Raw genomic sequence first — 24,397 nt, 5'->3', positions numbered from 1 at the left:
GCTGCGGCCGTCAGCGAGCCCCGGCCGTCCCGGTGGGACAGCGCGGCGCGAACAAGGGCTGAGCGGGCCGGGCCTCCCGAGAGCCCGCTGCCGCCTCGGCGCGGCGAGGCAGGTGCCGCGGCTGCGGCGGCACAGCCCCTCGGCCGGGCTGCGGCACTCCGCTGCCGCCCGAGCGCCGGCCCGCTCGCCGGGGCACGTGCGGGTGTGAGGCGGCAGCCGGACACGAGCGGGGCTGTGTGTGTATGTGTGTGTGTGTCTGTGGAATCGCGCCTTCCCGCGGCTCCCGGCCGGCTCCCCCGAGTCCCGAGCCTGCCCCGGGAGGCGGTGGCGGCCGCGGCGAACGGGGCAGGTCGCGGTCGGCGGCGCCCGGCCCTCCCCCTGCGAGGGGCTCGCCGCCCCCCCCGCTGCTGCCAAGGAGCTGTTGGGGGGGATTTATAGGAGTAACAACGGCTCGTGATGTCAGCCCGTGCCTAAAATAGAGAGGGATTGACTGCAAATCCACGGCTCGAGGGCTAAACCTTCCAATCCAGCCTCAGCCAGCGCCGCGCCGATGTGAAGTCGCCCCCCAGCTCTCGCACACAGCCGCGCAGACACGCACACGCTCCCCGCGGCGAGGGGAGGGCGCCGGGGATCGCAGCCCAGGTGCCAGCGCCTCCTCGCCCCGCCGGCCACTGCTGGGCGGCCGCGGCGCAGCAGCGCCGGTCCCCGGGGCACCGAGAGCCTGCTCTGGGACGGCGGGGTGGGGGAGAGCCGAGGAGCGGAGCTGCCGGATCCTCGCCCTGCGGAGCCCCCAGGATTACAAGGAATTGCGTGCTCCTTCCCAGACGTGAGCGAGGGCTATACCAAAGAGCCAACCTCCTTCGCGCCCTGCTGTCCAAATTAATCCCTTGGACCCTTGAGAAGACAGGGGGTTTTTCGGAACCATGGCATCGACAGAAGGGTGAGGGGGACCATCTCTTGGGTGGGAGGAACGGGAGGATGGGGGAGATGCCCGGCATTGTTCTTTTGGTTACAGAGTTTCCTGTCATCTGCTTCATTGTTGATCCTTGCCCCTCGCCATTCCCTAACAGAATAATTAGGGAGCGAGAGGAAACGAGAAGCAGACGATCCACATATAGAAAAGAGCGAGGGAAAAAATTTCGAATATGAACCACTGAAAAGGTCTTGGTTTTCCTCCCATCACTTCTTTATTTAACCCCTGGGGGGCAGATCAAGCTTAAACCACCTGCCTGAAAGAAGAGTACAAATGAATGGCTCACTCAAAAAGGAGGGTGAAGCTTCTTCCTAAATATAATAGTAGTAATAATAATAATAATAATTAATATTATAATTTCAAAAATAATCAAAAACTTGTCCCCCCCAGCCATCCCTTCAAAAGGCAACAAACAAATCCAACTTCTTGAGGAGTTGTGCAATTTTGCAGTTCTGTGCCAAATGCGTTAAAGTTCTAGCAAGAGAAATGCTGGGAAGGGCAAAGGGTTCTACAGGAGGCTTTAAAGAAAAGCAAACACAGTACAGCTCTGGTAGCGTCCCTTGGAAGAAAACCGTTGTCCCTACAACAGTTGTCCCTACAACTCCTGCCAGGACTGCAGGCGTCACCCGCTTCATCGCTCTGAAGAGGCAGAGGGCTTGTTCAGTTTACAGACTTGCAGGTAGTAGGAAAGAAAAGAAAAGAATTCCTTCATCTCTGCTTGCCCTCTTATAACACTACCTACTATTAGACTGCGTTTAGTGTGAGCCTCCCCTTTATCCCTGGATGTTGTCATGTTGTATCAGCATGATCTGCTCAGGATAGGACTCTCTAAGGACAGAGTGCAAAAGGAAGCTCTGTTTATATTGCCTTTGTGTCTCTCAGGCTAAAAGACTTGCTGAGCTGATTTAAATAACCCAACACATGTCTGGGAGGATGTGCACACAAGTGTCCCATTACCTGGTCAGAAGAAGAAACTGGCTGGCTGTGCAGTGGCCCCCAGCAGTTGGCTTCGGAGGAATGGAAAGTTAGAAAGTATTGGTTTGGGTTGCTTTGGAAAAAGGACAATCCCCCAGTTGATCAGAGGACAAATCTGTGAGGCTCTTCTGGCTTTTCTCAGGACTGTGACAGAAGTCATTAATTTATCATTTGGTATTGCCTTGCCTTTTCAGGGGCTTTCTGCACTGAATTTGTACATTTTTGTTTTGGTGGCAGCCCAACAGTTTAATCTGCCCTATGTAGCATTTCCTCTGACAATGAAATCACTTAACTAGATACTGTCAACAAATGATCAGAGCCATGAGGAAGAAGCTCAGAGATGGAAGAACCAGCCTAGGGTTGCAACTCTGTCCCTTCTGTATCCTTGGATTATCCCCACTATCACTCTCCTCTGGATGATGCGGTCATCTACTGTTTGTATTCCCACCTGAGGTGGCTGTGCTTGTTTTGGACCAGTGGTGGAAGGTGGAATCAGTTGTACAAGAGTTTAATAAGGGGTGGCTGTGTTAGAGAGATCTGTCAACTTCAGAAGAAAGGAGGTTTTAAATGTGTGTATAACGAGAAGTGCTTTTAGAAGAATTTGACTGAATAGGCAGGCTATGAAAGATCAGAGTGCCAAAACCAGAAAGGCTTCAGTAGATGCATGCTTTTGTTTTCCTTATGGAACAGAGCTAAATTGTCAGGGTGAGAAAAGAAACGAGTTTAGGCCTTGTTTTCAAACCTTGTAGGAAATTTACCTAGACTAAGACAAACTGAAACAGTTGTTTGATATGATTCAGTTAGTGGTCTGTGACAGCTGAAGGAGGTGTGGAAAAAGAAGTTGAGTGGGAAGGATTTCAATTGTCAATCCGTATTTACCAGTAAGAATCTCTTCCAAAGCTGAATTCTCATCTTTCTCTCCCCTCAAGTGAAAAGCTGAGTGTAGAGATTAGCTTTCACTCTGGCATAAAGGTCAGCAAACTGAGGCACCAAAAGGATCATCATGGAAAGTGAATATTGACTGGACCTTGTTCAAGAAATGCTTTCCACCAGCACTGGCACAATGTGAGAATGGTAGCAGAAACACTGCTCTGCTTGCAGCAATGGGCACTATCTCAGGCACACACAGGTACATGGAGAAGGACCTACTGGAGGTGGGAACAGAGGGATACACTCCAGATCAATATCTAGTTGCTCGTGGGATGTTCAGCTAAATATGTTAGTTGAGACCAGGAGTATATAAAGATTTTATTTTGTGGTGACAAAACTGCTCCAACTACAGTCATTTTTGTAGTGACATATTACTCTTCTAACAGGAAAGCTTATGTAAAATCTCCAAAGTGAGGATGTCAGGTGTGTGACAAGGTATTTAATGAACAAAAGGCCCTGAGATATACGCACAGAGGAAGGTAAATCTGTGTTCCATTGTTAAGAAGTAGTGGTCACTTACAGCCAGGATTTGCTATGGCAGATTTCCTTGCCTGTGCCTTTCCAGTCATTATTTTCCTTTTCTTTCAATGTCTTATTTGGTTAAGCTTATCCACGTATGGAAATTTGCTGAACAAATCTTTCTGTTCCAAGAGGATGGTCAACAATGGGGAACTTTGGTTGGAAGAAAATGAGAAAGGAAGTGTTCAACAACACGGCAAAATCAGACCCATGTGTCCTCTGGGTCTACCTTACTGTAGTACCATTTAGGGGGATTTTGGTTTACGCTGTCTGTATCTTGAAGTTTTAGTCTTTCTTTCACAAAATCCCCTGATACATCTCAATACTAAGATGCATTTTTGGTGTTTAGCTGGTGCTGAAAATGGAAAATAGCCTGTTCAAGGAGGAAGGGCTAGCACCAAGTATGGATACAGTGCAAGGTTTCTTGTTTTCATGTTCCGTTTAAACATCCTCAGCTGACCATGACTGCAGGTGGGATGCTCCTGGGAGACCTGACCTTCTCATCTGTGCTGGCATCGCCTTTCATGAGTCCTTAGTGGGGTTCAAAGATCCCAGGACATGAGTTCATACCCACAGACTGTGGTGTCTGGTGTAGGGCTCAGTACGTGGTGGGTTGATCTATGGAGATTTACCAAAGCAGAGCATTTCAGCATTTCCTTTGCTTTTACAGGGTCTTGATAGGACCTAAAGGTTACATAAGATTGACTGATCAGTTGATACCCATGCTTGCCTTCAGACCTTTGACCACAAAGTCCTTGCTTCACATGGTGTTATTATTGCTCTTATCTTTCTCTTTAGTCTTACTAAAGGAAAAGAATAGAGTACCTTGATACTGTTCTGTTTTGTTGTTCTTGTAGTTAAAAAAAAAAACAACCTTCCAGAGTGCTGATTTAGATACTCTAAAAATCTGGAGACATGTTAGTATTTTGTATGCCTCTAAAGAGTGGGAGTTTCAGGTGTGAAGTTTGGATTAGGGTCTGCTCCTTCAGGAATATAGCCACTAGGAGACACTATCACTGCATCTATAGAAGCAACTTAACCAGAGGTAGAGCAGGTGTGTGAGCTGGGAGCTCAGCCCTCTGGCAGGTCAGCCTCAGAGCAGCCCCGTGCCTTTGGCTGGGCAGCCCTCTCTCAGTCCAGGGGCATGGTTAGGGAGTCAGCGTGGGCCAGTGGCCATTCCCAGTGGGCAGTTTGTTGTGATCACCATATTTTGCAGAGGTTCTTAATACTGATGTGGGCTATTCTACTTCCGTTGGTCTCAGTTCTGAAGAGCCGTCCCAGGGAAGGTTTATGAAAAGCACAGAGATGTCACCCGTTCAAATTTGTGAACAGTTAACAGACACTTTTGTGTGTCTGTGTGTGTGTGTATGCACCCTGCTACAAAATAAATCAGTGAAGTGGAAGAGCATGAAACATTACTGTGTTTGAATAGACAGAAGTCTGGGTGATTGCTTAGCGTCGTGGTTTGATTAGTGAAATAGTGCTTCTCAGTTCTGTGTGCACTTAATATAAATGGTGTTTGTGTAATATGAAATGGCACAAATGCAGTGCTCATATTCTGTTCAGCGTAGCAGATAAACTGCATGGCCAGTACGGAGATCCCTGCCTTGGTATTTGACTTTACCAATATCTCACTTAGAAGGAAAGAAACAAACAAAAAAACTTCATCCGAGGTCCATTCCTCCTCTCCAAACTTGGTTGTTTTTACATTCTTCTATAGATACTCTTATGTTCATCTCAAGTTGCTCAAGTTGTTTCTGGAACGGCAGTTCCATCATCAGGAGTACTGTTTGCCTGTGCTAGGAGATCACCAAACAATAAAAGTTTGGTGCAGACTAGAGAGCATATGATTTGATTTCTCCAAAATTAGCCATAGCTGTGGAACTCCCATAGGTTTTATACTAGCTGTAGACAGATGCTTATTAGTCAACATAAGTTGACACAAGAGGCACAAATAATAAATACCTTACTGACATAAAGCTCTGTGAATACAAGTTAACCTGTCAACATTTTTTGAACAAATTTGAACATTAAGAATTAATTTACTACACAGGATTATTTTTTTAAGTCATGCAGCCGTGATGGTTTTGGATCTTGAAGCAGGAGTCATAAGCCATTTGCTGCATTGTCAAGACAAAGCCTGAAAGGGAGATTGCCAGCATGTATTATTCACCTAGCCTGGAGACAACATGACACACCTAGGTGAGTCAGGAACACTAACTTGGCGTTTCATCGTAGGGTTCAGGCACCTACATAGGCGAGTGGGTTTTCAGGATCTGCCACAATATGTACAACAAGCACATCCACGCATTTCTTGTCATCTGAGTTCTTATTCTGTAATTTACCCACAAAATTCCTCTACATGGAAACTTGAGGAATTATTCTGGCACAAATATTTAGATACTTCAGAGGAGGAAATTTCCCAAGCGCTCTCACTGTTATTTTTATGCAGGATTTGATGAGCACCAGCATAGGATGGAGATGTTTTACCCTATGCTCTTTCTTAGACATTTTGTGGGACAGATGGAATGAATGTAGCTTGGTAATTAGTCATATCAGCTGTGGCTCTGACCTCATTTCACTGTTGTCAATTGCAAATCTCTCATCAATTTCAGTAAAAGACACTTAGGCTTTGCAGAAGATAACTCATGATCCTGAAATGACACGATAGTTCTCATGGCCCCAACCTTCAGTCTGGCCTTGAGATATGCTTTCAAAAAGAAGTTTTTGCCTAGACAGTAACTCCATTTTTAGCCATATTCAGATCATTTTATAGACAGACAGGGATTAATATGTTTCCTATAAAGTTTACAGGTACTTATTTATTCTGAACTTTTTGGAAATAGCAGATTAGAGTATTGGCTTAGATATATGAAGCCTGAAGGGAGATTGTGCTTCCTTAAAAAATGACTAAAGTCTTCAAAAACCATGTCTTACCATAGGTTTCTGTGAGATAAATACATATGTACAGCCTTCTCTGTTGACATACATGTAGATGTTTGTGTACAATGCACTAAGAAGTCAGCATACAAAGCAATACTGTATTGCTGTACTAGCAAATTATTGCATTTAATTTGCTCTTCATTTTCCTGTTTCCCCTTGATCTACAGGCTGTCCCAATGAAGACTGCTAATAACTGTAAATTTGTGAGCAGTGGGTCACAGTTTTTCAGCTTAAAAAGACTGACATTAAAACTCTGTCCTCTTTCACCTGTGTGGCAGTATGGTTGGCATGTGGGTTCCTTCTTGGTGTAGGTGACAGTGGGAATGCTGGGACTCTGTGTGGAAGAACATGGATCCCACACTAACTTGAGCCTGCAGCACTGGGCTGTCTGTGCAGAGTTGTCTCCATACCGACGCAGTCTGTGCATGTGAGGGGTGTGGGGCGAAGGCGCAGTGCTAACAAGTGGCCCTTCATCTTCAGTGCTTTCTCATGTAATACCTTTCCATTTTCTGTGTGATTTAATTCTCTTCTCCAGCAGAATGTGTTACAATGCCTGCTATTTTGAGCAATTAATTGTATGGTTTCTTGAAAACACTGGCTGGATCTGTCAAATCCATCATCTCTGTAATCATCCATCCACTAATAAAACTCCTCTCTTGCAAACTCAGTACGTTTCACCCAATTTTAGCCTCCAGCTTGTTACTTTAAAATGCTATTACCAGAGGCATACAAGCAATAAAAATAAGTGTGCTTTTATAGGTTTAATCCTACTTCTGTATTAATTTAAAGGCTCTCAGTGTGCCTAAAGTTTTAAGACAATTAACCACAATACATGTTTCGGTGCTTAGGAAAGAAAACAGACTAAGTTCAAAGCTCATAATATTTTCTAACTTTTATCTTCAACATATTTGATCCTGCATAAGCAATTCCAAATTGGGGATCCTTACAAGGAAGAACAAAAAGAGAACCAAAGCATAAAAGAATGAAGGAATACGCCTGCTAATTACAGGCATCTTTAGGAAAGCAGTGTGGAATTCAAGAAAATGCAGTATTTCAGGTTCACTGCTGTGTCTGAGAAATCAGATTAATTGAAGTGTTTTAAAGAAAAGAAGATAGAATGAGATTTTAAAACCAAAAAACATTTAGTTTTTACTTTTCAAAAATAAATTCTTAGTTTCAGCTTCAATTTAGAAGACTAAAATGGTGGGACCTCCAATACAAAGGAAAAGATTTCACTCTGTTTTAAGGAAACATTTCAAGTAGACTAAGACAATATTTGTCTTTTTTCGTGTTTTGCAAGGTGCCAGCAATCTGCTCTTAGAGAGTTGTAGAGAGCAATAAAGTCCCCCCTCAGCCTCCTGTTCTCCAGGCTGCATAAAAAGGCACATCTGATTCTGTCTTCAGCTGGTTCAGTGGTGTTGTTTCCAAAATTTCCAGGAAGTTTTGAGCCTTTTTTATTCTGTCAATATCACATCCTGCTAGTATATTTTGCAGTGTTGATTTTCATAACTCCAGTTTTGCAGTGTTGGTCTTTAATACTGGTAACCATAGTGAGGCATAGGGGCTGCCTGCCTGATTGCTCAGTGAGCAGGATACCTCTGCCACTACCAAAGTCAAGGTCCTTGAGCCCCATCCATGAATTGAGCTTTTTCTTATTCTCTGATAGCTCACTATCAACTGCATCCCCTATAAGAGGATAATGGATAGCACCTCTAAAGTAGGTATTTTGGGGCAAGCTTAAATTTAGTCTCCATCTCTTTGGCATATTGAGAATAATCAGAGATGTATCCAAGTGTAAAATCTGCGTGCGTGAGAAGGTGGAAAGTTTGGTACTAGAACATTTGCGAAGATTAAAAGTAAAATGTGCATTCAAACTGATACTTGTCAAAGGAGTAAATGCATTAATTTATCCCAGGGAAGACAGGTAAATGGATCTAAGGGGAGTTACATCACCTGCTAGTTCCCCTTTCTGGGTGAATCAAGTTAGTCTCAGCCCTACTGCCAAATTTGTGCTTCACATCTGGGAACGACTGCACTCCTGATTGACTTGTGGCCTCCTCAAGCCATACCATGTGGTTTCCAGATGGTGGACTTCATCTCCCTTGAGGCAGGAACCCCTGGTGTTTTGCTTTCCAACTGTTCATTTTACTTTCTGTACTGTCATTTACCCAGTCGCTGAATTAAGTTTGGATCTTGGAGATTTGCTCTCTCGCAGGGACAATGACAGAGATCACTGCTAAACAAGTCACGTGCACTACTGAGCTTCTGACACTGCACATCATTCACAAAGGCTGTCTCGCAGGTGCAGAGAACAAACCTGCTTGTTCCTACTCCTTTGGACAAGTGTGTCTGATGCAGCACCCTCTTAGAGGGATTGACAAACACTTCTGGTACATGTTTCCAATCTGGAGAGCAATGTGATCAGAGACCAGTTTAGATCCTGAAGGTGGTGCAACTGTATTAGTCCAGTATTGTGTCCAAGCTAATGACAACCTCTTAGTCCAGCTAATTATCTTGAGTGCAGGAGAGCACACAGGCAGACACAGGTACGCTTTAGGGCCAGCATTTGTGGATTTAACAAACCACCTACTGTCTGGGACCACGGTTTCCTTAGTTGAAAAACTGGCTACACATACATAACATGTAGCTGGGGATACGAGAGTGAACTAGAGGCTCTTCAGGGGTCCCTTCCAACTTTAACTGTTCTGAGATTCGGTGCATGACAAGTACACAGTATACAGCCATCTCCATGTAGTCTCTTCATATCCCAATTCTTGGATGTGGCTGTGATGCCCTGTACTGCTGGCACACCATCCTGTAATGTACTCATCCACGTTACTGATTTTTCATGAGATTGGCTTCAAGCTATGTATACATGAATAATAATCCAGCCCAGTCGAGGTAGCCGGACCTGCTAAGTCCACACTGTGTTGGTTACTATCTGAAGAGCCTTAAGTGTGCTTCTACAGTGCATTTCCTGGTGTGGCTTAATCCAAATGTAATTCAGCTCTGCAGCATGAACCAGAGCACAGCAGGTCGGCATGTTCAGGAAGTTCACTCCAGAAGTTCACGTTGGACTAAACTGCTAATACAAGTTTACACTCAGTTGATCACTGATATGCCTCAGGTAAGTGTTCCCCGCTGGGCAGGTTCCTGGCAGGCTCTCATCATCTTCTGGCTGCTGATGTGCCTGCTGGCAGCACTGCTCCCTCTGTGGCCATGAGCTGAGGTGCTGCCATGGCCTTCAAGTCACTTGGCTGTTTAAGTCACTAATGAGCAGTACTTGGCATGCTCGCCACAAGCAGCACGGACTCCTGAGAGGCAAACGTGGCTGGAGGTAAACCGTGGTCTCCAATCACACAGAATGTGGAGCTTCTGTTGCAAATTCATGCCAAGTGTGCGGAGGGGTCTGGGCTCCATACAATGGCACAGGCAGCATCTCAAGTATACATGGTTTAGTACACTTCCTTTGAGGCAGAAAGCTCTCTCATTAATTAAGCATCTGGTCTTTATCTGTGTAAGACCTACTTTTGCTGCAGTAACTGAGAAAAGATTTGTCCCAAAAAACGCACGTGTATATAAACACGTCATCCACATACATGCATGCATATGGGAATCCATTAACACCTGGTTGCTATTTATATCACAGAATTTAGGTCAGGTAGTGAAAAACAGATCAGAATCCCTCATCCTACATTTTAGGAGGACTTAGAACAGGCATATTGCAGTGTCCCACGCTGGAAACTGCCAGGAAATATTATTTCTATTGACATAAAAAGTGCCAGAGGAACCTTCACAGCTACATAGGGCTAAAACATACAAAACCTTTCTGTAATACCAGAGCACCTTAGTAGGAAGCCTTCTGCTGCTTCCAGGATTAGCTGTTGCTTTTGTTCCTGCTTTCGTTCCAGTCCCATTTGCAGGCTTATGTTCCCTGGTGGTCTGCTGAAGGGGATTCCCAATAACCCTTTCCTGGGGGAACCTGGGGAGGATCTTCTGAAAGATACTGTAATGGGCTTAAAGTTAAGGGCAGAAGGGCCTCACAGCAGTCACCATCTCTTCAAGTGAGTTGCTGGAGTGCCTTGAGGAGGACATTCCTGTCACCTTTTCTGGTAACGGGTTTGTGTCACACGGTGGCACCCTTGCAAACCAAATAAAGCTTGAACTCCCACTGCAGCCTCTCTCAGGGAGGCCTAGGGGGTCTTCACTCTCACTTGGTAACTGAGGCTTCAGTGTCTTTTGGATGTTGATCCCCTAATTGTGTCTGGCTTGAAATCAGTCAATAGGTGGAAGGACTGCGCAGCAGAAAACAGATAAAACCCACAGGGACTGTGGTTGTGTAAGCTCCATTTTTTTTTGGTAGTCTGGCAGTAGACACAAGATCATAGTACAAAGGGGAAAATCCCAATACGTTGGTTGGTAATTATCATGATTATTTTTGTCAAGACACTTCTTTTTTTCCTCAATAATATTTAAGAATGATAATGTTACTATCAGTTGCAATTAAGGATTTTGTGAAACATAAAACAAGAATATATGTAGCTAAATTCACACTGAAGGAATCCTGTTCTGGCCACCTGGATTCTTAACAGCGTCCTGGCTTTGATGGAGGTATTGTGTTACCAAGTGCTCTTAAATACTTACGTTATTTTGCTTTTCCACAAAGGATGTACACTGTTGATTCTAGGTATTTCAGTTTTGCAGTTGTCCTCTGCATCTTAGGAGATCAATCCACTTGAGATCTTCCCTTTTGTCCTTGTACTGACAGTGTCCAAAAGCCAGGGCTGGGGGTTAGAGCCCAGCTGTGTGTTGTGTTATGTACATTTACAGTAGAAACACAGGTATCTGTCTGCTCTGGACAACTTCCGCTCTCTTACAGAGCTCTAGCAAGCTGCTGCAGTGAAGGTATGGCAGTGTTTATTGCCAGAACCTCTTTGTGTGATGCATTCTTATGGCTAAAAAAGGACACCTTCAGTTGTTATGGCTCTTTGATGTAGGGGCCATGATGATGGCATGAGTAAGGTGGAATCCAAAACCAACTCAATTTGTAGGTGTTATTTATTCACTAACTGACAGATAAATGTTTCTAATTCAAAATATCAGTGGTTAGTTAATTCGTATGTATTGTCCAAATCAGGAGAAAAGAATGCATTTTTATGTCTTGAGGGAGTAGTAAAGATGTAATCTTAGAAAATCTTGAATGCCCATGTCTTTATTTCTGTCCATTTTAAACTTGCTCCCAAAATATCCTGTGAAGCCAGCATATGTGGCCCCTAACAATAAAACCACAAAGATGAATAATATTTAATTTGTGAAGTTTTCCCATGCGTCTGATCACTCAGTCTGGGTTTTCCCTTTGTTTTGATAAGTACAAATGATTTTCTGCTGTATGTCATGCTATTCAACCTGCATATGACACTTGTTCATTGCTTAGACTCTTGACAAATTGATGGAATGAAAGTGTAGGATTGATACAATGAACTTGAAAAAGTGTTAAGTGACAGTTTAATTCCACTGGGTGGTAACAGTTCATAATATTTTCTATTCAGGTTCTGCATTGAAAGTACAAAATCACTGTGATGTCTGAATCAGTGTAAGAGCCATCATATCCTTCCTCCTCGTGCAAATACAGGAGGATTTAAGCAGTCAGCACATGTCTGAGATTGCTAGGCTGCTCCTGACAGCCATAGGCTGCTGAGTGCTGGAGATGATGAGAAGAAACAGCTAGAGCTCTCACATCAAAGCCACTGGCTTTACTTCTGCAAAGGGGAAACTAAACACCGTCATTTGGAAGCTGGTCAGAGCTGATGAAAGGACCCTGGCAGAATGGGGCATGGGTTGGACAGGCACATCAAACATCAAACTGAAGCTGCAGAAACAGCACTTGGTACCTGGAGGTCAGATGTGGCTGCAAGGCTGAGAACTGAAAAGAGGGGCACAAATTAATTACCATCTTGTACCTGTGTGTTAATGTCTGTTAATTGCCCTGGGTTACTCACTGACCATACATCATCTTGTAAGTGTTTTCATACTTTTGGACACCATAAGGACATCACAATAACTGCCATACACTGTTTCTTCCGTATTTCCAAGGAGGAGAGAAAGGAAAGAGAAGGAGGATTTTAACTTCTAGCCAGTTACCCTCTATTTATACTCTCTCTGCCATCAAGAAAGATGACAGTTTCGACAGCCTCCCTTCTCGTCTGTGTGGTTACATCAAGTGTGGTTTCATAGAGGTGTTATTTCTCCAGTCTATTTATTAGTAATGCTGTGATACCAGTGTGCCTAAGATGTGTCTCTCTGTGGCTAAAATGACATGTACAGGAAGAATAATATCTCCTAATTTATCTTCCTATGTTAACAAAGAAATCAGAGACACCTTAGGAGATATACTCTCATCTTTATAGATTGAGAGTTAAGGTGTGAAGTTTGCTCCCTGTCACACCAGAATCTGCAGCTGTGGATAGGAAAATTGTCCTGTTTCCATGGCCAGTCAGGCAATGCAAAACTATCTTTCCCCTATTTTTCATCCCAGGTGATGCTGGTTATACCTTTGCTGCATGACTAGAGCAGCAGGAGACCAGATGAGGGGCTCAGCCTACTTCTTTGTGTGGACCTTCAGTGGTTTGCCTCCTCTTATGAAAATACCATGTTGTCTTCACATTTTTTGAATTGTTTGGGAAAGCTTAGATCCTCCTCTTGCTTTCTCTCAGTTTTTTTTTTTTTCCCCAAGCTGAAGCTTAAATTATCTGTTAACCTGACAATCATGATTCATTTTTAGAGGCCTTTCTCAGAACTGCTGTTTTTAAGCACTGTTGTGAACTGATGGGTTTATTAACAGTGTCTGATTTCTAAATCTAGGCTTTTATACATCAAGATCACATACCTGAAAGATAGCTAGGACATTTCCCAGTGATGGGAACACTAGTGCCAAATGTACATCAAAAGCTGGAATGGAAAGGTCTCTATTGGCAGGTGATCAGGTTATTGCATTTTGCTAATCTTCCATCGCTGTTTGTTTTGCGGACTATTACAAGAGAGTACTCAGGAACAGGAAAGTCAAAACCTATCTGAAGCTGGTTGTTCCTTTAACAGTTTCCTGGAATAATGTGTCATGTTTCAACATAGTTTCTTTAATAACTTATGCCCATGACATAACTTAAGATTTTGTCTAGCAGGACAGAGTAGCAGGAGACAGAAAAGTTATTATATCAGTTGAGTAAGCAAGATCACACCCTAGAAAAATATTTTTACATGACAAAGTGTAAAAGAACAGAATAGTGTGTTTTCTTGAAATTGGCCATAAACAATTATTGTGAATAGTCTTTATTGTTCAAAGAAGATGCCCTCACTTCTACTGAGACATGGAAGATGTTTTACAGACAGACACATATTAAAAGAAACACATTCAAACATGCAGTCACTATTATGTCCCAAGTGGTAATCTGCCACTAAAATGTCAGGTTGTAAATTGTCCCATTTGATATACTGCAAAATTTACATTAAAGTGAAGAGGGTATAGCTATCATTTGGGTTGTGTGTCTGGGTATTATGACCTCAAAACACCTTTCTTAAAGTTTTATTGTGTAATTCTCTTCACCATCTCCCAAGTTCAGTGTAAAAAAGAGTATTTGGGCACTGTGGAAGTAATCTTCATAGTCCCATCCCAGTATAAATTAAAATATTCTAGCAAGTGCTTTAATTTTCAAAACTTTGAGATCATTCATAACGGTTAATGAGTGTATTAGACATCCTTACCTTGTATTTCCTCCTCAACATTTCCTTTGTCCAGAGTTTGGAGAAGGAGGTATAGGAGTGGCTGAGTTGTATCTTTATCTTTCTGTGCCTTCTCAGATGAGTATCCTTGTGTTGAAGAATTACATTCGTAATTCCTTTTGAAATATTCAAATTATGTATGTGGAACAGAAAAGCCTCCAGATTTTAGCCTTAAATCCAGTACTCTTATGAAATCACTCATTCACATACTAAGTGGGAGTTTCCTACAGCTTGTTTAGTGCCTGTATGGACAGAGCTTCTTTCAAAGACCTTCCCTGCACTGCACACCTTGATGGTTCTTGGCAGACTCATAAACAGACTCTCTCATGTGAGTGTGTGATCTCAGTGACTGTGAGTGCAAATATCCACGCTCACATGGACATCACTCTGCACATGCAGTGTCCCACAAGTTTGCCCCGACATTTTAGCATGCCTCAGACCTGAACATTTTTTGTCTCAATTTTTCGAACTGATCAGGTAGTGACCCCTGACAAAAAGTACAGTAGGATTTAACAGTGCTGGCTACCTGCTCTCTTCTGTTTACACTATAAGGCTCTACGCAATATTTTTCCTTCAGACTATTGGCAGTAGTTGGTCACCTGAACTAGAAGCAGACTTGATAGTTGCTAGAAGTAATTCATTATACAAGTGTCAGGTTTTAATTGAAAAGGAAGTGAGGAAAAAGGTGCATTTTAGGATTTTCACAGTGCTAAACAAATACTGCTTTTAGTAGGTGCAAAGTAGGTGTTCTGCCTGTTGGTTACTTTTTAGATCTTTACTCTTTGCAAGAGCAAATAAAAATTAATTGCAAAGGAATGTGACAAAGGTGGTGCACATTTAATTGCAGCTCTCTTGGCCAGCTTTGCATCGTTTCTTTGGGTTTGCCAGTACAGATTGCTTTGGCTATTTGCCCATGTTCTTGCAATCATTTCTCATCAGTTGTAATAGTGGAAAATTTCATTTCAGGCTTACTCTTCCTTCAGTGAGACTATTGCCAGCGTGGCTGGCAGCAAAAAAGCAGTTTCTGTGGAACATGCTGGTTGTTTTGCCCAAGCCCCGGCTTTCATAGAATACATGATATGTGTCACATGTAAATTCTAATGCTTTGCTGGATTACCTACTATCTGAAAGTCTTTCTTCAGAAGTCCTTCACTCTACCTGGAAACACGGGCTTGCCTACTGTGAAGCAAGTTATTTGCTAATGCACTGTGCATGATCTACTCTGCAGTAATTCCTCACACAGATACGATTACCCCAATGCAAGGGGAAAGTAACTGACTATACCTTGAAAGTGTAGGAGACCCAGCATGCTGCCTTTGCCTGCACCACAATGGATTACCAGTGTAGGCAGGCTTTTAGAGTTGGAAAGGCTTTGCTGCCTCCCTCAAAAAATCACATCTTCTTTCAGTGCACTGTGAGTTTCAGCAGCTTTGTTTTCCTCGGCTTCGTTCTAAACAGGACTGCCCAGATGAGGCCAGGAGATGGGGTTGAAGAATTGATTTTGACTCTGCTCGTTTCTGACTACCAGCTAGCAGTACATGAGACACTCTGCAAGTTTGAGCCTGGCAGCTAATAAAACCACTGGATGTTGTGCACAAAATGAATTTGACTCATACTTGTCTTAGAAATACAGTGTCAGAGCCACAGGCCTTTGCATGTTTCAGATTTTGCCTCGTTCCCTCTGTGGCACAGTTCCCTCATGCTGTGGGTGTAAAAGGAGCAGGACACTTAAGAAAAAAATACTGCATGATTGCTTGTGATTCACTGGAGAAAAAAACCCAGGTAAAAAAACCAACCAAACAAAAACCAACAGGTAAAGCTCAGTAACATTTATGTGCTATTTCCCAGTTTTCCCTTCACAGGGAATTTTGTTAACAGTAAATGCTGCCATACAGTAATACATAACCACAAGGACTCAAAGGGAGGGTGTAATTAACACTGAAAAAAGATGACTTGAGAAAACCAAAACAAGCCAAACAGACGCTTCCTTAGTGAGGCTGTGAGGAAAGTGCTCACATATGGTAAGTGGACTTTTTTTGTAATGAAATACCATAAACAGGCTAATGAAACTCCATTTAGGAATACACTGACAATACGACTTCAAGTCGCAGTTGTGGAGTGACATCTTTTCTTGTCTTAGGAAAATACAAACCTGGAATTCAATTCTGCTAGCAGATGGAGAGCAAAGATTCACTGTATTAAAAAGACAGAATTCATAATACTCAGATCTGCTTTATAATAGAAAATATGACATAGTTTGGACTTTATATCTGTGAATTTTTTTGTTTGCTACCCAGAGCAGAATGGAAAGGTGGTTCATATCATCAGACTCAGCTAATCACATTTTTTTAAGAAGTCGAGAAAGACCAGTCTCTGTTCCTCCCTGTTTGCTTAATGCTGCTGGTTTTAGGGTAAAATGCTGGTAAAATGCAGATTGGGATGTGTAGGTGGATGTTTGAGGTACTGAAAGAGGTGGGCTTGGTCAGAAATGGATTTAGAGAGCTGAAACATAGCTATTTCATCTTCATACAATTATGGCTCAAGATGCAGATCTTTCAATCCCTTGCTGTGCTGAGATTACTCTGCCTCTGCTCTGGGCTGCAGGGATGTAGGGCAAATCCAGTCAGGAGAGTTGTGCTGTTGCATTAGCCCAGTGTCTTTTCTGTCAAATGAGCCTGTGTGTGGTGTCGTGGTAGCCATTCTGGTCAGCCTGACAGGGGCAGTCTGTTTCTGCTTGTGTTACCCTGTTGAGCCCTGGGAGTCAGCATCGTGGTGCAGCAGCCCTTCTGTAGGCTGACCCCAGAGCACCTTGTCTGGTGGGGCAGGAAGGACGTGGTTGTGCTGACCTGAGATTTGATCTCTGTCAGCTCTTCAGACTAGAACCTGAATCCAAAGGCCAACCTGCCAAACGCAAATCCTGTCTAGACAATTAGATACCATCCATGGTGCACTTAATAATTTTAATGTGGATAGTCATATTCTAGTGCAACGTAAGAGATTATGAATTAATTTCTCCTACCTGTTGCTCTCTTCTTCCTACTACCTTATTCACAGCTCATCAGAAAGATGTGCAAGCCGAGCTTCTCCTTGCTCTTCACTTGCCTTTTAGAACTTAGTCATATGTGGTTTCTCTAAGTTTTGTGTCTCTCATAGCCTTAGATTTTAAACTGAACCATAGTTACCTGATGGCTTTACTTTGTGTTAGCATGCTTGTTGTCTCCTCTAGGTCAGTGTGAATTTCAGTGCTCATGAAGGATGCTAAATGAGCAACCCAGAAGAATAGATTTGGGTTGGTATTTCTACATGAGTAGGAAGGTCTCAGTGCTGCTTCAGTACAGTCTTTTAAAGAGGCCTCCAAATGTACAAGCATCTGATTTGCGTATGCTTGAAAAATCTCATCCTGCTATTGCAGGGGTTGAATCCAGTCCCAGCAGACATTTATCCTTTGGCTTCTCCCTGCTGTGTCTGCCACAAGTAATGTTTTCGTGGTTTGTGGGACTGCTTCCTAGGAACCGAAATCACTCCTTTCACATATATCACAAAACTGCCATTCGTGGTTGTGCATTTTGGTCACAGCCGAGTCAGGCTGGACTGAGTCCAAGAATGCTCCCAGTTCCAGTCAGTTGCAACACCAACTCCCTCCACTATGTAAAGTTAACTCTGCCTCTCCCAAAATAAAAGGCCTTGTGATAGTATACCATGCTGTTGCTCCATCCATCATAGAGGAGTGGTCCTGTTAGAGAATCAAGGCTGACGACATGTGCGCAGCTCATGCAGCACTGAGTTATGTGTCGTTATAAATAATAATTACTTCAAACTGGTAAAAACAGCCTAAGCTACAAGACACTCCTAAAATCATGGTCAGCACCACGAAACAAACCATGTATCCGTCACCATTCCTTCTGACTTGCTTTTATGCTCCAGGGAGCTGAAGGAGCTGTGCAAAAATGTGACACAGACTTTTCTGGCCAAAGGACACAGACTGAAGCTGTTCTTACTCAACGCTGGGGGTGTTTGTGTGTGTGCATTTGTGTCCATATACAACTGGTGCTTCACTAGGAGAAACAGATCCCAATGTGAACATGAAACCAAACAATGCTTTTCCAGGAAGTATAGTGAGACAGAAAATGGAAGCAAAGAGTATTTCTTGTTACTTTCTCTTTGCCAGATGACTTTGCAGACAGTGAGATATATTTTTCTGCTTGTGTCCACTGATCATCACTCTACTGACTTCAGTACAGTTCTGTCAGCTTGTGTCAGCAGACATGCGACCTTCTGCTTGCCTGCAATTTATAAGGACAATACATATCATTCAGGTAGTTGCAGGCAGTGTGTTTTATGGGGCAATCTCAGCTTCAGTGTACACACATCTACCCACCCTTTGTCAAGACATACACTCTTCAAATTATTAGTGGTTTTCAGCAGCACAAAGTGCAAAATTCTGTTCCTGATCACTGTGGTGTCACGTGTTTTAATGAGAAAAAATGCAAGAGTTTGGTAGCACTGAGATTTCATAGTACATTATGTAAGCTATAAGATATTTTTTCTTTATATATTTTATCCTGGAGCTTTTTCTTCTACTCTCTAGCTTTAAGCAGCTCTAACAGTTTTTCTAACCATTAAGAGATAGAATGGGTTATGTTTAAAAGGGAATTTCTTCCTCTGAACGTCAAAATTCCAATGCAAAATGCATTTGGTTTAATTTTTTAATACAAGATACCTCCTGACATTTAAAAAATTACTATTTTAAATTAAATTTAGGTGGTAACTATGAAAAACAAAATTTAGGGGAATATTTAGATGCCTGCTAGTTTTTGATACAGCTTTTCTATGCAGAATTCTCATGGTTGCAAAAGCATTGCAGAAGATTTTAAGGGGTTTTTTGTACATTCAGTAATCCACAAACTATTTTTTGACCAATACATATGTAAGGAAAGATTGTAGTGTTCTAATTTTATAAGAAAACGAAAACTATATTGTTGAGCTCTGAAATTCTGGGTTTGCGCTATTTTTTAAGAGTTTTCATAGTGGATTTTACTTTCACAGATCTGCCCTCTGCCAAACATACTTCAAACATTTCCTTTTATAAAATTTCCTGGAAATTGATTTTAGGGCTTAGTATGAAAATCATCATGAAGGTAAGAGGACAGTTCACTTGGAAATGAAACATGCCAGTGGAGTGATTTGAGGACAGTTTTTTCCATCTTTAATAGCAAGATCAAGGTGTACTTCTGTATTCTGGGATTGGCACAGACAGCAGCTGTTCTCCACAGGGCCAGACAACTACTTTAAGCTTACAGGATTTGTTGACAAAATGCTTACTTTTTCAAAAGGCTCTGAATAACTGCTGTTATGGGTCTTAGTTAAAACCATTTATTGGTGTGATCCTACTTAATCAATTTTTCTCATGTATGTACAATCAGGTTTATTTGGCTATTCAGATTTGTCTTTAGTCTTTACTCACTGAGGGGTTTGATTGGTGACTCTAGATAAGAGACCTTTCTTTCCCACGTGTAGCTGAAGTAGGGTGCTGCTCGTCACCCTTATGCCTTGTGAACAGGAACTTGTTGTCTTTGGGTCAAATTCAGAGCTTGCTGTAGGGCTATGAAACTTAATCCAAGTCTTACTCCAACCCCAATTTTCACATTGTGATGTCTGGTATACTCAAGACATCACTGTAGGCTGATAATCATTGTTGTGATCTTTATTAGTGCAGATTTTTCCACAGCTCTTCTTGTCCTTTCTTGACTCCCCATCTAGGCTTTGATATGCAGGAATGAGACCCAAGACAGATTTTACATGCAGGGTTTGAAATCCAAAGCTGATGGTCTGGAACAGATACTATAACCTCATCAGCCAAACAGACAAGAACTGTATCTGCCTGTCTGTCCATCATGAGCCCTTAGTGAGTCCTTTGGAAAAAAGATAAAACCAAAGAATCAGTGGTGTGGGATGCCTCACTTTGCTGAGACACCTGGCAGATGGCATTGATCATTTCTAGGAAAAGCAATAAACTGAAGAGTAGGCAATTTTCTTGCCAACTGGTCAAGTCAGATCATGCTTCACTGCAGCTTTATAGAGGTAAATGTGTAATCCCATTTCAGAGGGAATAGGGGAACTCATCTGTTCAGCAAAGCTGCGAGCAGATCAGGCCAATCAGCTGACCTCAAATGAGTGGCAGCACAGCAGGCTTCTTGGGAAAACCTGTAGTTCAAAGCACAGACTCTTGCTCTTTGTCAGGTTTTTGTTAGAAATAAATTTTCTATACTAGGCTGCAAAATTAGAGGGAGTAGCAGAACTAGCTTTTGCCGTTACTGCCATGGGAAGAAGAAATAGTGATATTAATGTTTTTAGTAAGTTGCTTGTGCTTATCTGAGGACATTCTTTTATTTCTAGGAAAAGCAATAAACTGAAGAGTAGGCAATTTTCTTGCCAACTGTTCAAGTCAGATCATGCTTCACTGCAACTTTGTAGAGGTAAATGTAGGATCCCGTTTCAGAGGGAATGGGCGACCTCAGCTGTTCAGCAAAGCTGCGAGCAGATCAGGCCGACCAGCTGACCTCAAATAAGTGGCAGCACAGCAGGCTTCTCAGGAAAACCTGTAGTTCAAAGCACAGATTCCTGCTCTTTGTCAGATTTTTGTTAGAAGTCAGTTTTCTGTGCTAGGCTACAGAATTAGAGGGAGAAGAGCTAGTCTTTACTGTTGCTGCCATGGGAAGGAGAAATGGCTACTTTAATGTTTTAAGTAAGTTGCCTGTGCTTATTTGAGAACATTCTTTTGCTGGGCTCTGAGCTGATGATGCAACAATGCTGCAGGCTGAGACAAGTATTTGTACTGTGAAGAAAGGAAAGAAATTAATTTGCTTGGTCTTTGTGAGATATAACTCAGAATATTCAGATGGAGAAAAGCAAGGGAAAACTGAACTTGAATTTACTGAAAAAAATCCAAATGTTTGCATGCATTTATGTATTAATAACAAGATTTATTAGACAGTTCTGGACATTCTCAGAAGCAGTGGAAGATAAATTCCTTAAAACTTTCATGAGCAGGCTGGACAAGTGACTCTGACATCACAAGGCATAACACCTGAATTGCTCAGGACTTGCCCAGATAACCTACTAGATATCTGGTTTAGAGCTGTATTTGAGAGAAGAAAGGTCAAATTAAAAAATATCCAACCCTCCTTTCCTTCTACAGTGGGATCCTGTTGTCCGTAGGGTTTTGAGACCTTCGACCACACTTGACATCTTCAGTGCGCACAATAGAGAGGGGAGCACTTGCTTATCTTCAGTTTCTTCATCACTGCATCATCTGCACCACTGCCCAAAAGCCATCTCTTAGTAGGAGAGAAACGATTCCTTCTCCATGTGGGGTGCAGTCCATGGCTGGAAATTATCTCTTTACTAAGGCCGAGGAGTGATCCTGAAATGCAATCCACTGAAAACTGGATAGCGGGGAGGGAAGGAGGTGGCCTGTGGGGAATGTGTGGGGCTATAACATTAGCAGTGGGGTTGTCCTTAGCAGATATTTTAGCTATTCAGTACACCCAGATAAAATCGTGATTCAGGAATATTCAAGGCAACTCCCTCTTGCTTGTGACTTGAAATGGAAACATTATAAATCAGGTTGAAAAAAGCAAAGAAAAGAAGAAAAAAAAAGAAAAGGGAAGAAAAGGATAAACAGAAGAAATAAAAACAAAAATCAGTAAACCTTCATGAAAATCCACAAGGTTTGGGGACGATACGTATTTTTTGCTTGCTCTGTGTTCATTACCACTCAGCCCACAGGGGCTTGCTGTAATAAACACGTACTGGTCTGGACGTAGTCATTGCTTCATGACTGAGTTAAAAATAGAAAATTACAAGAAACCCCAGAAGTTCTGATTGTAACAAGAGCAATGCTGCTCTTTGCTACTCTCCACCTATCCCTAACACTTGTGTATTTTCCTCCATCCTGCAGCCAGTTTAGCCATCCCTTGCAGACAGCTGATGGCCACCAGGCTCTCTGAAGGTTACCGTGTGTTAAGCCCTACCCCACTCAGCTGATTTCCCTGCAGAAGCATTAGGGGGATTGGCCAGGGGATTTAAGAGCCAAAATTCATGTCCCAAGAAAGGCAAAATGCTACAGCTAGAGTCTGGTTTATAAGGTTTAGTCAAATATTTATAGAGATGTTTACTTGCACCTTCAAGGCATTTCACTGCCTGGAGTTCAATAAACATCTCAAACTGAATAGTACCTCTAGGTGTCATTTCACCAAAAACTGAATTATCCAATGTTTTCTTGTACTTGTATCTTAGTTCCCTCTGTGAAATGGAAATTACTTAAGCGTGGGGCAGAAGAGTTCAAGCCTGGTTTTGCAATGCCTCCTCTTACAAGCAGTCCCTGTGAGATTACTTGGAAGAATAAAGGCTGCATTCTTCCTGTCTGCGGAGCACATCAGGAAGCTAAAGCCAAGGATTTTTTCTTACTGAAGAAAATCAGACTATGGTCTGTGCCCTGAGACATGGTGAAATGGGGAGGTGCCTGCCAGAGCTCCCCTGTTTTCCACATGACCATTACTCCAGCACAGGTTAGGAAAACATATTAGGTTCTTTACCTCTACCCAGCTGGGAGTAATCCCAGGTCTAGGTTGTCACTTCCAGGACAGATGGAGTCAACTATTTGTCCTTCTCATAACTCTTTAGTGTGTGAAATAGTTTTTCTTGTACCCATATGTCTGCTGTGCATGCATGTGTATTTCTGGGACCTCTCTCACACCAGAGAAATCCCTCCTAACTTTTATTGCATGATGTCCAAGTGACCCTAACCTTTATGCCACCTGCAGTAATCATACCATCTGGTTTCCCAGTACAGGGGAAGGAGGCACTCAGAATTAGCAGCTACAAGGCTGTGAACACCAAAGAGGTCTCTTTGTGTGTCTGTCAATCTCTGTCTCACAGGTTCAGGCTGCATCATTGCTAGTCACAGACTCCAGGAGAAAGATTCCTAAGACTGTTGGTGGCTTTGGTACTGTTTTTGTTATATAATAAAACTCAACAATGGTATGTATCTAAAAATGCACCATTCTGTTAATTGAACTTGTTTCTCCCTCAGCTGGTTTTTTCCAATGTCCTATTTAGAGAGGCAAAGATAAAAGTAAGAAAATCTGAGCAAGCAAATCTGATTCATGTTTTCCTCTCTCTCTCTGAGATGCAGTGAGTAATTGCAGACAGAGCTAACAAAATCATGCATTGTAGAGCTGCTGAAAAGATTGTGGTAAGAAAGAGAAGGTGACTAAATGCATGTGGCTCCCCCATCTCTTCCAGGCTGCACTAGGATCCCAGGAAAGCGTTGCATGCCATGTGGTTCCTTCTGTGTCTTCCTTACCCTCTTCTAAAGGTAGATATAAAAGAGGATTAACTGAAAAAGCACTTGGTGTTGTCTTGCTCAGCCACCAATCTAAGATAAGATTTATCAAGAGATCAGCCCAGTCTGTGATGCAGCAAAGATTAGTCAGGCTTTAAAATAAAACTATTTGTGAAAAAGGTTAACTAAAAATAAACCGTCGTGCTTTTATCCATGAATAGGTACAAGGACCAGAAATAGACACCAGTGCTTGAAACAACATGGAATCACAATCACAGAGTGAAGAAACAACTGTGTTGTTTTGAGATATGATAAATAGGAATTTTAATACCTCTGCACTAGATGGGGTGTGGTATTTTGAAGAAATCAGAAATCCTGCATTATTTTAAATGACTAAATGGCATCATGTTATTAAAGGAGCATGTGTACAGACTTGTCAGCTGGAATCTTCCTGCTAATGAACATCACTGAAACTCTTGGTGCTTAAAAATGCCTTGTTATTTGAAAAGTGACAGGGTGCTTTAGATCCCAAGCAACCCAGACACCACTGTTAGGGACTTAGCACATCAAACCTGGTTCACAGAGAGCAGCATGACTCCTCTTCCCAGCACCAACTGTAAAACTTCACTGCCTGAGGCAGACTGATAATTAGTAAGAGATTAAATGCAATCAAGAAGTCAAGGCCCTTTGATCACAGAAGCAGAGTGGTTTGGGTTGGAAGGGACCTTAAAAATCATCTTGTTCCAATCCCCCTGACATGGACAAGGAAGCCATTTGCTAGACCAGGTTGCTCAAGGCTCCACCCAACTTGGCCTTGAGCACTTCCAGGGATAGGGAATCCACAACTTCTCTGCGCAACCTGTTGCAGTACCTCCCCACTCTCACAGTAAGAAGTTTCTTCCTAACATCTAATCTAAATCTCTCTTCTGCTAGTT

At 42.6% G+C, this 24,397-nt stretch overlaps 1 protein-coding gene and 1 long non-coding RNA gene across 2 annotated transcripts in view; both read left to right on the top strand.

Annotated features, from left to right (window-relative positions):
• Positions 1–476: 476 nt before the first annotated feature.
• Positions 477–24,397, top strand: part of SLC1A2 (solute carrier family 1 member 2) — an 89,868-nt gene continuing 65,947 nt past the window's right edge. The window contains exon 1 of the mRNA XM_042038621.1: positions 477–940. Within this exon, the coding sequence (XP_041894555.1) occupies positions 924–940 (17 nt within the window). The 5' untranslated portion in view covers positions 477–923. The remainder of the gene's footprint in view (positions 941–24,397) is intronic.
• LOC121669546 lies at positions 3,089–7,007 on the top strand. The gene is made up of 2 exons (XR_006017795.1): positions 3,089–5,599; positions 6,508–7,007. It is a non-coding gene; the product is annotated as an uncharacterized LOC121669546 (long non-coding RNA).

This window comes from Corvus kubaryi, unplaced genomic scaffold (genome assembly GCF_017639235.1).
Source record: "Corvus kubaryi isolate FWS band 111438036 unplaced genomic scaffold, C.kubaryi_AGA036_p1.0 37392, whole genome shotgun sequence".
Lineage (NCBI taxonomy): Eukaryota > Metazoa > Chordata > Aves > Passeriformes > Corvidae > Corvus > Corvus kubaryi.
Note: the sequence above shows the minus strand (reverse complement) of the source record. Positions and strands in the feature narration are given on the sequence as shown.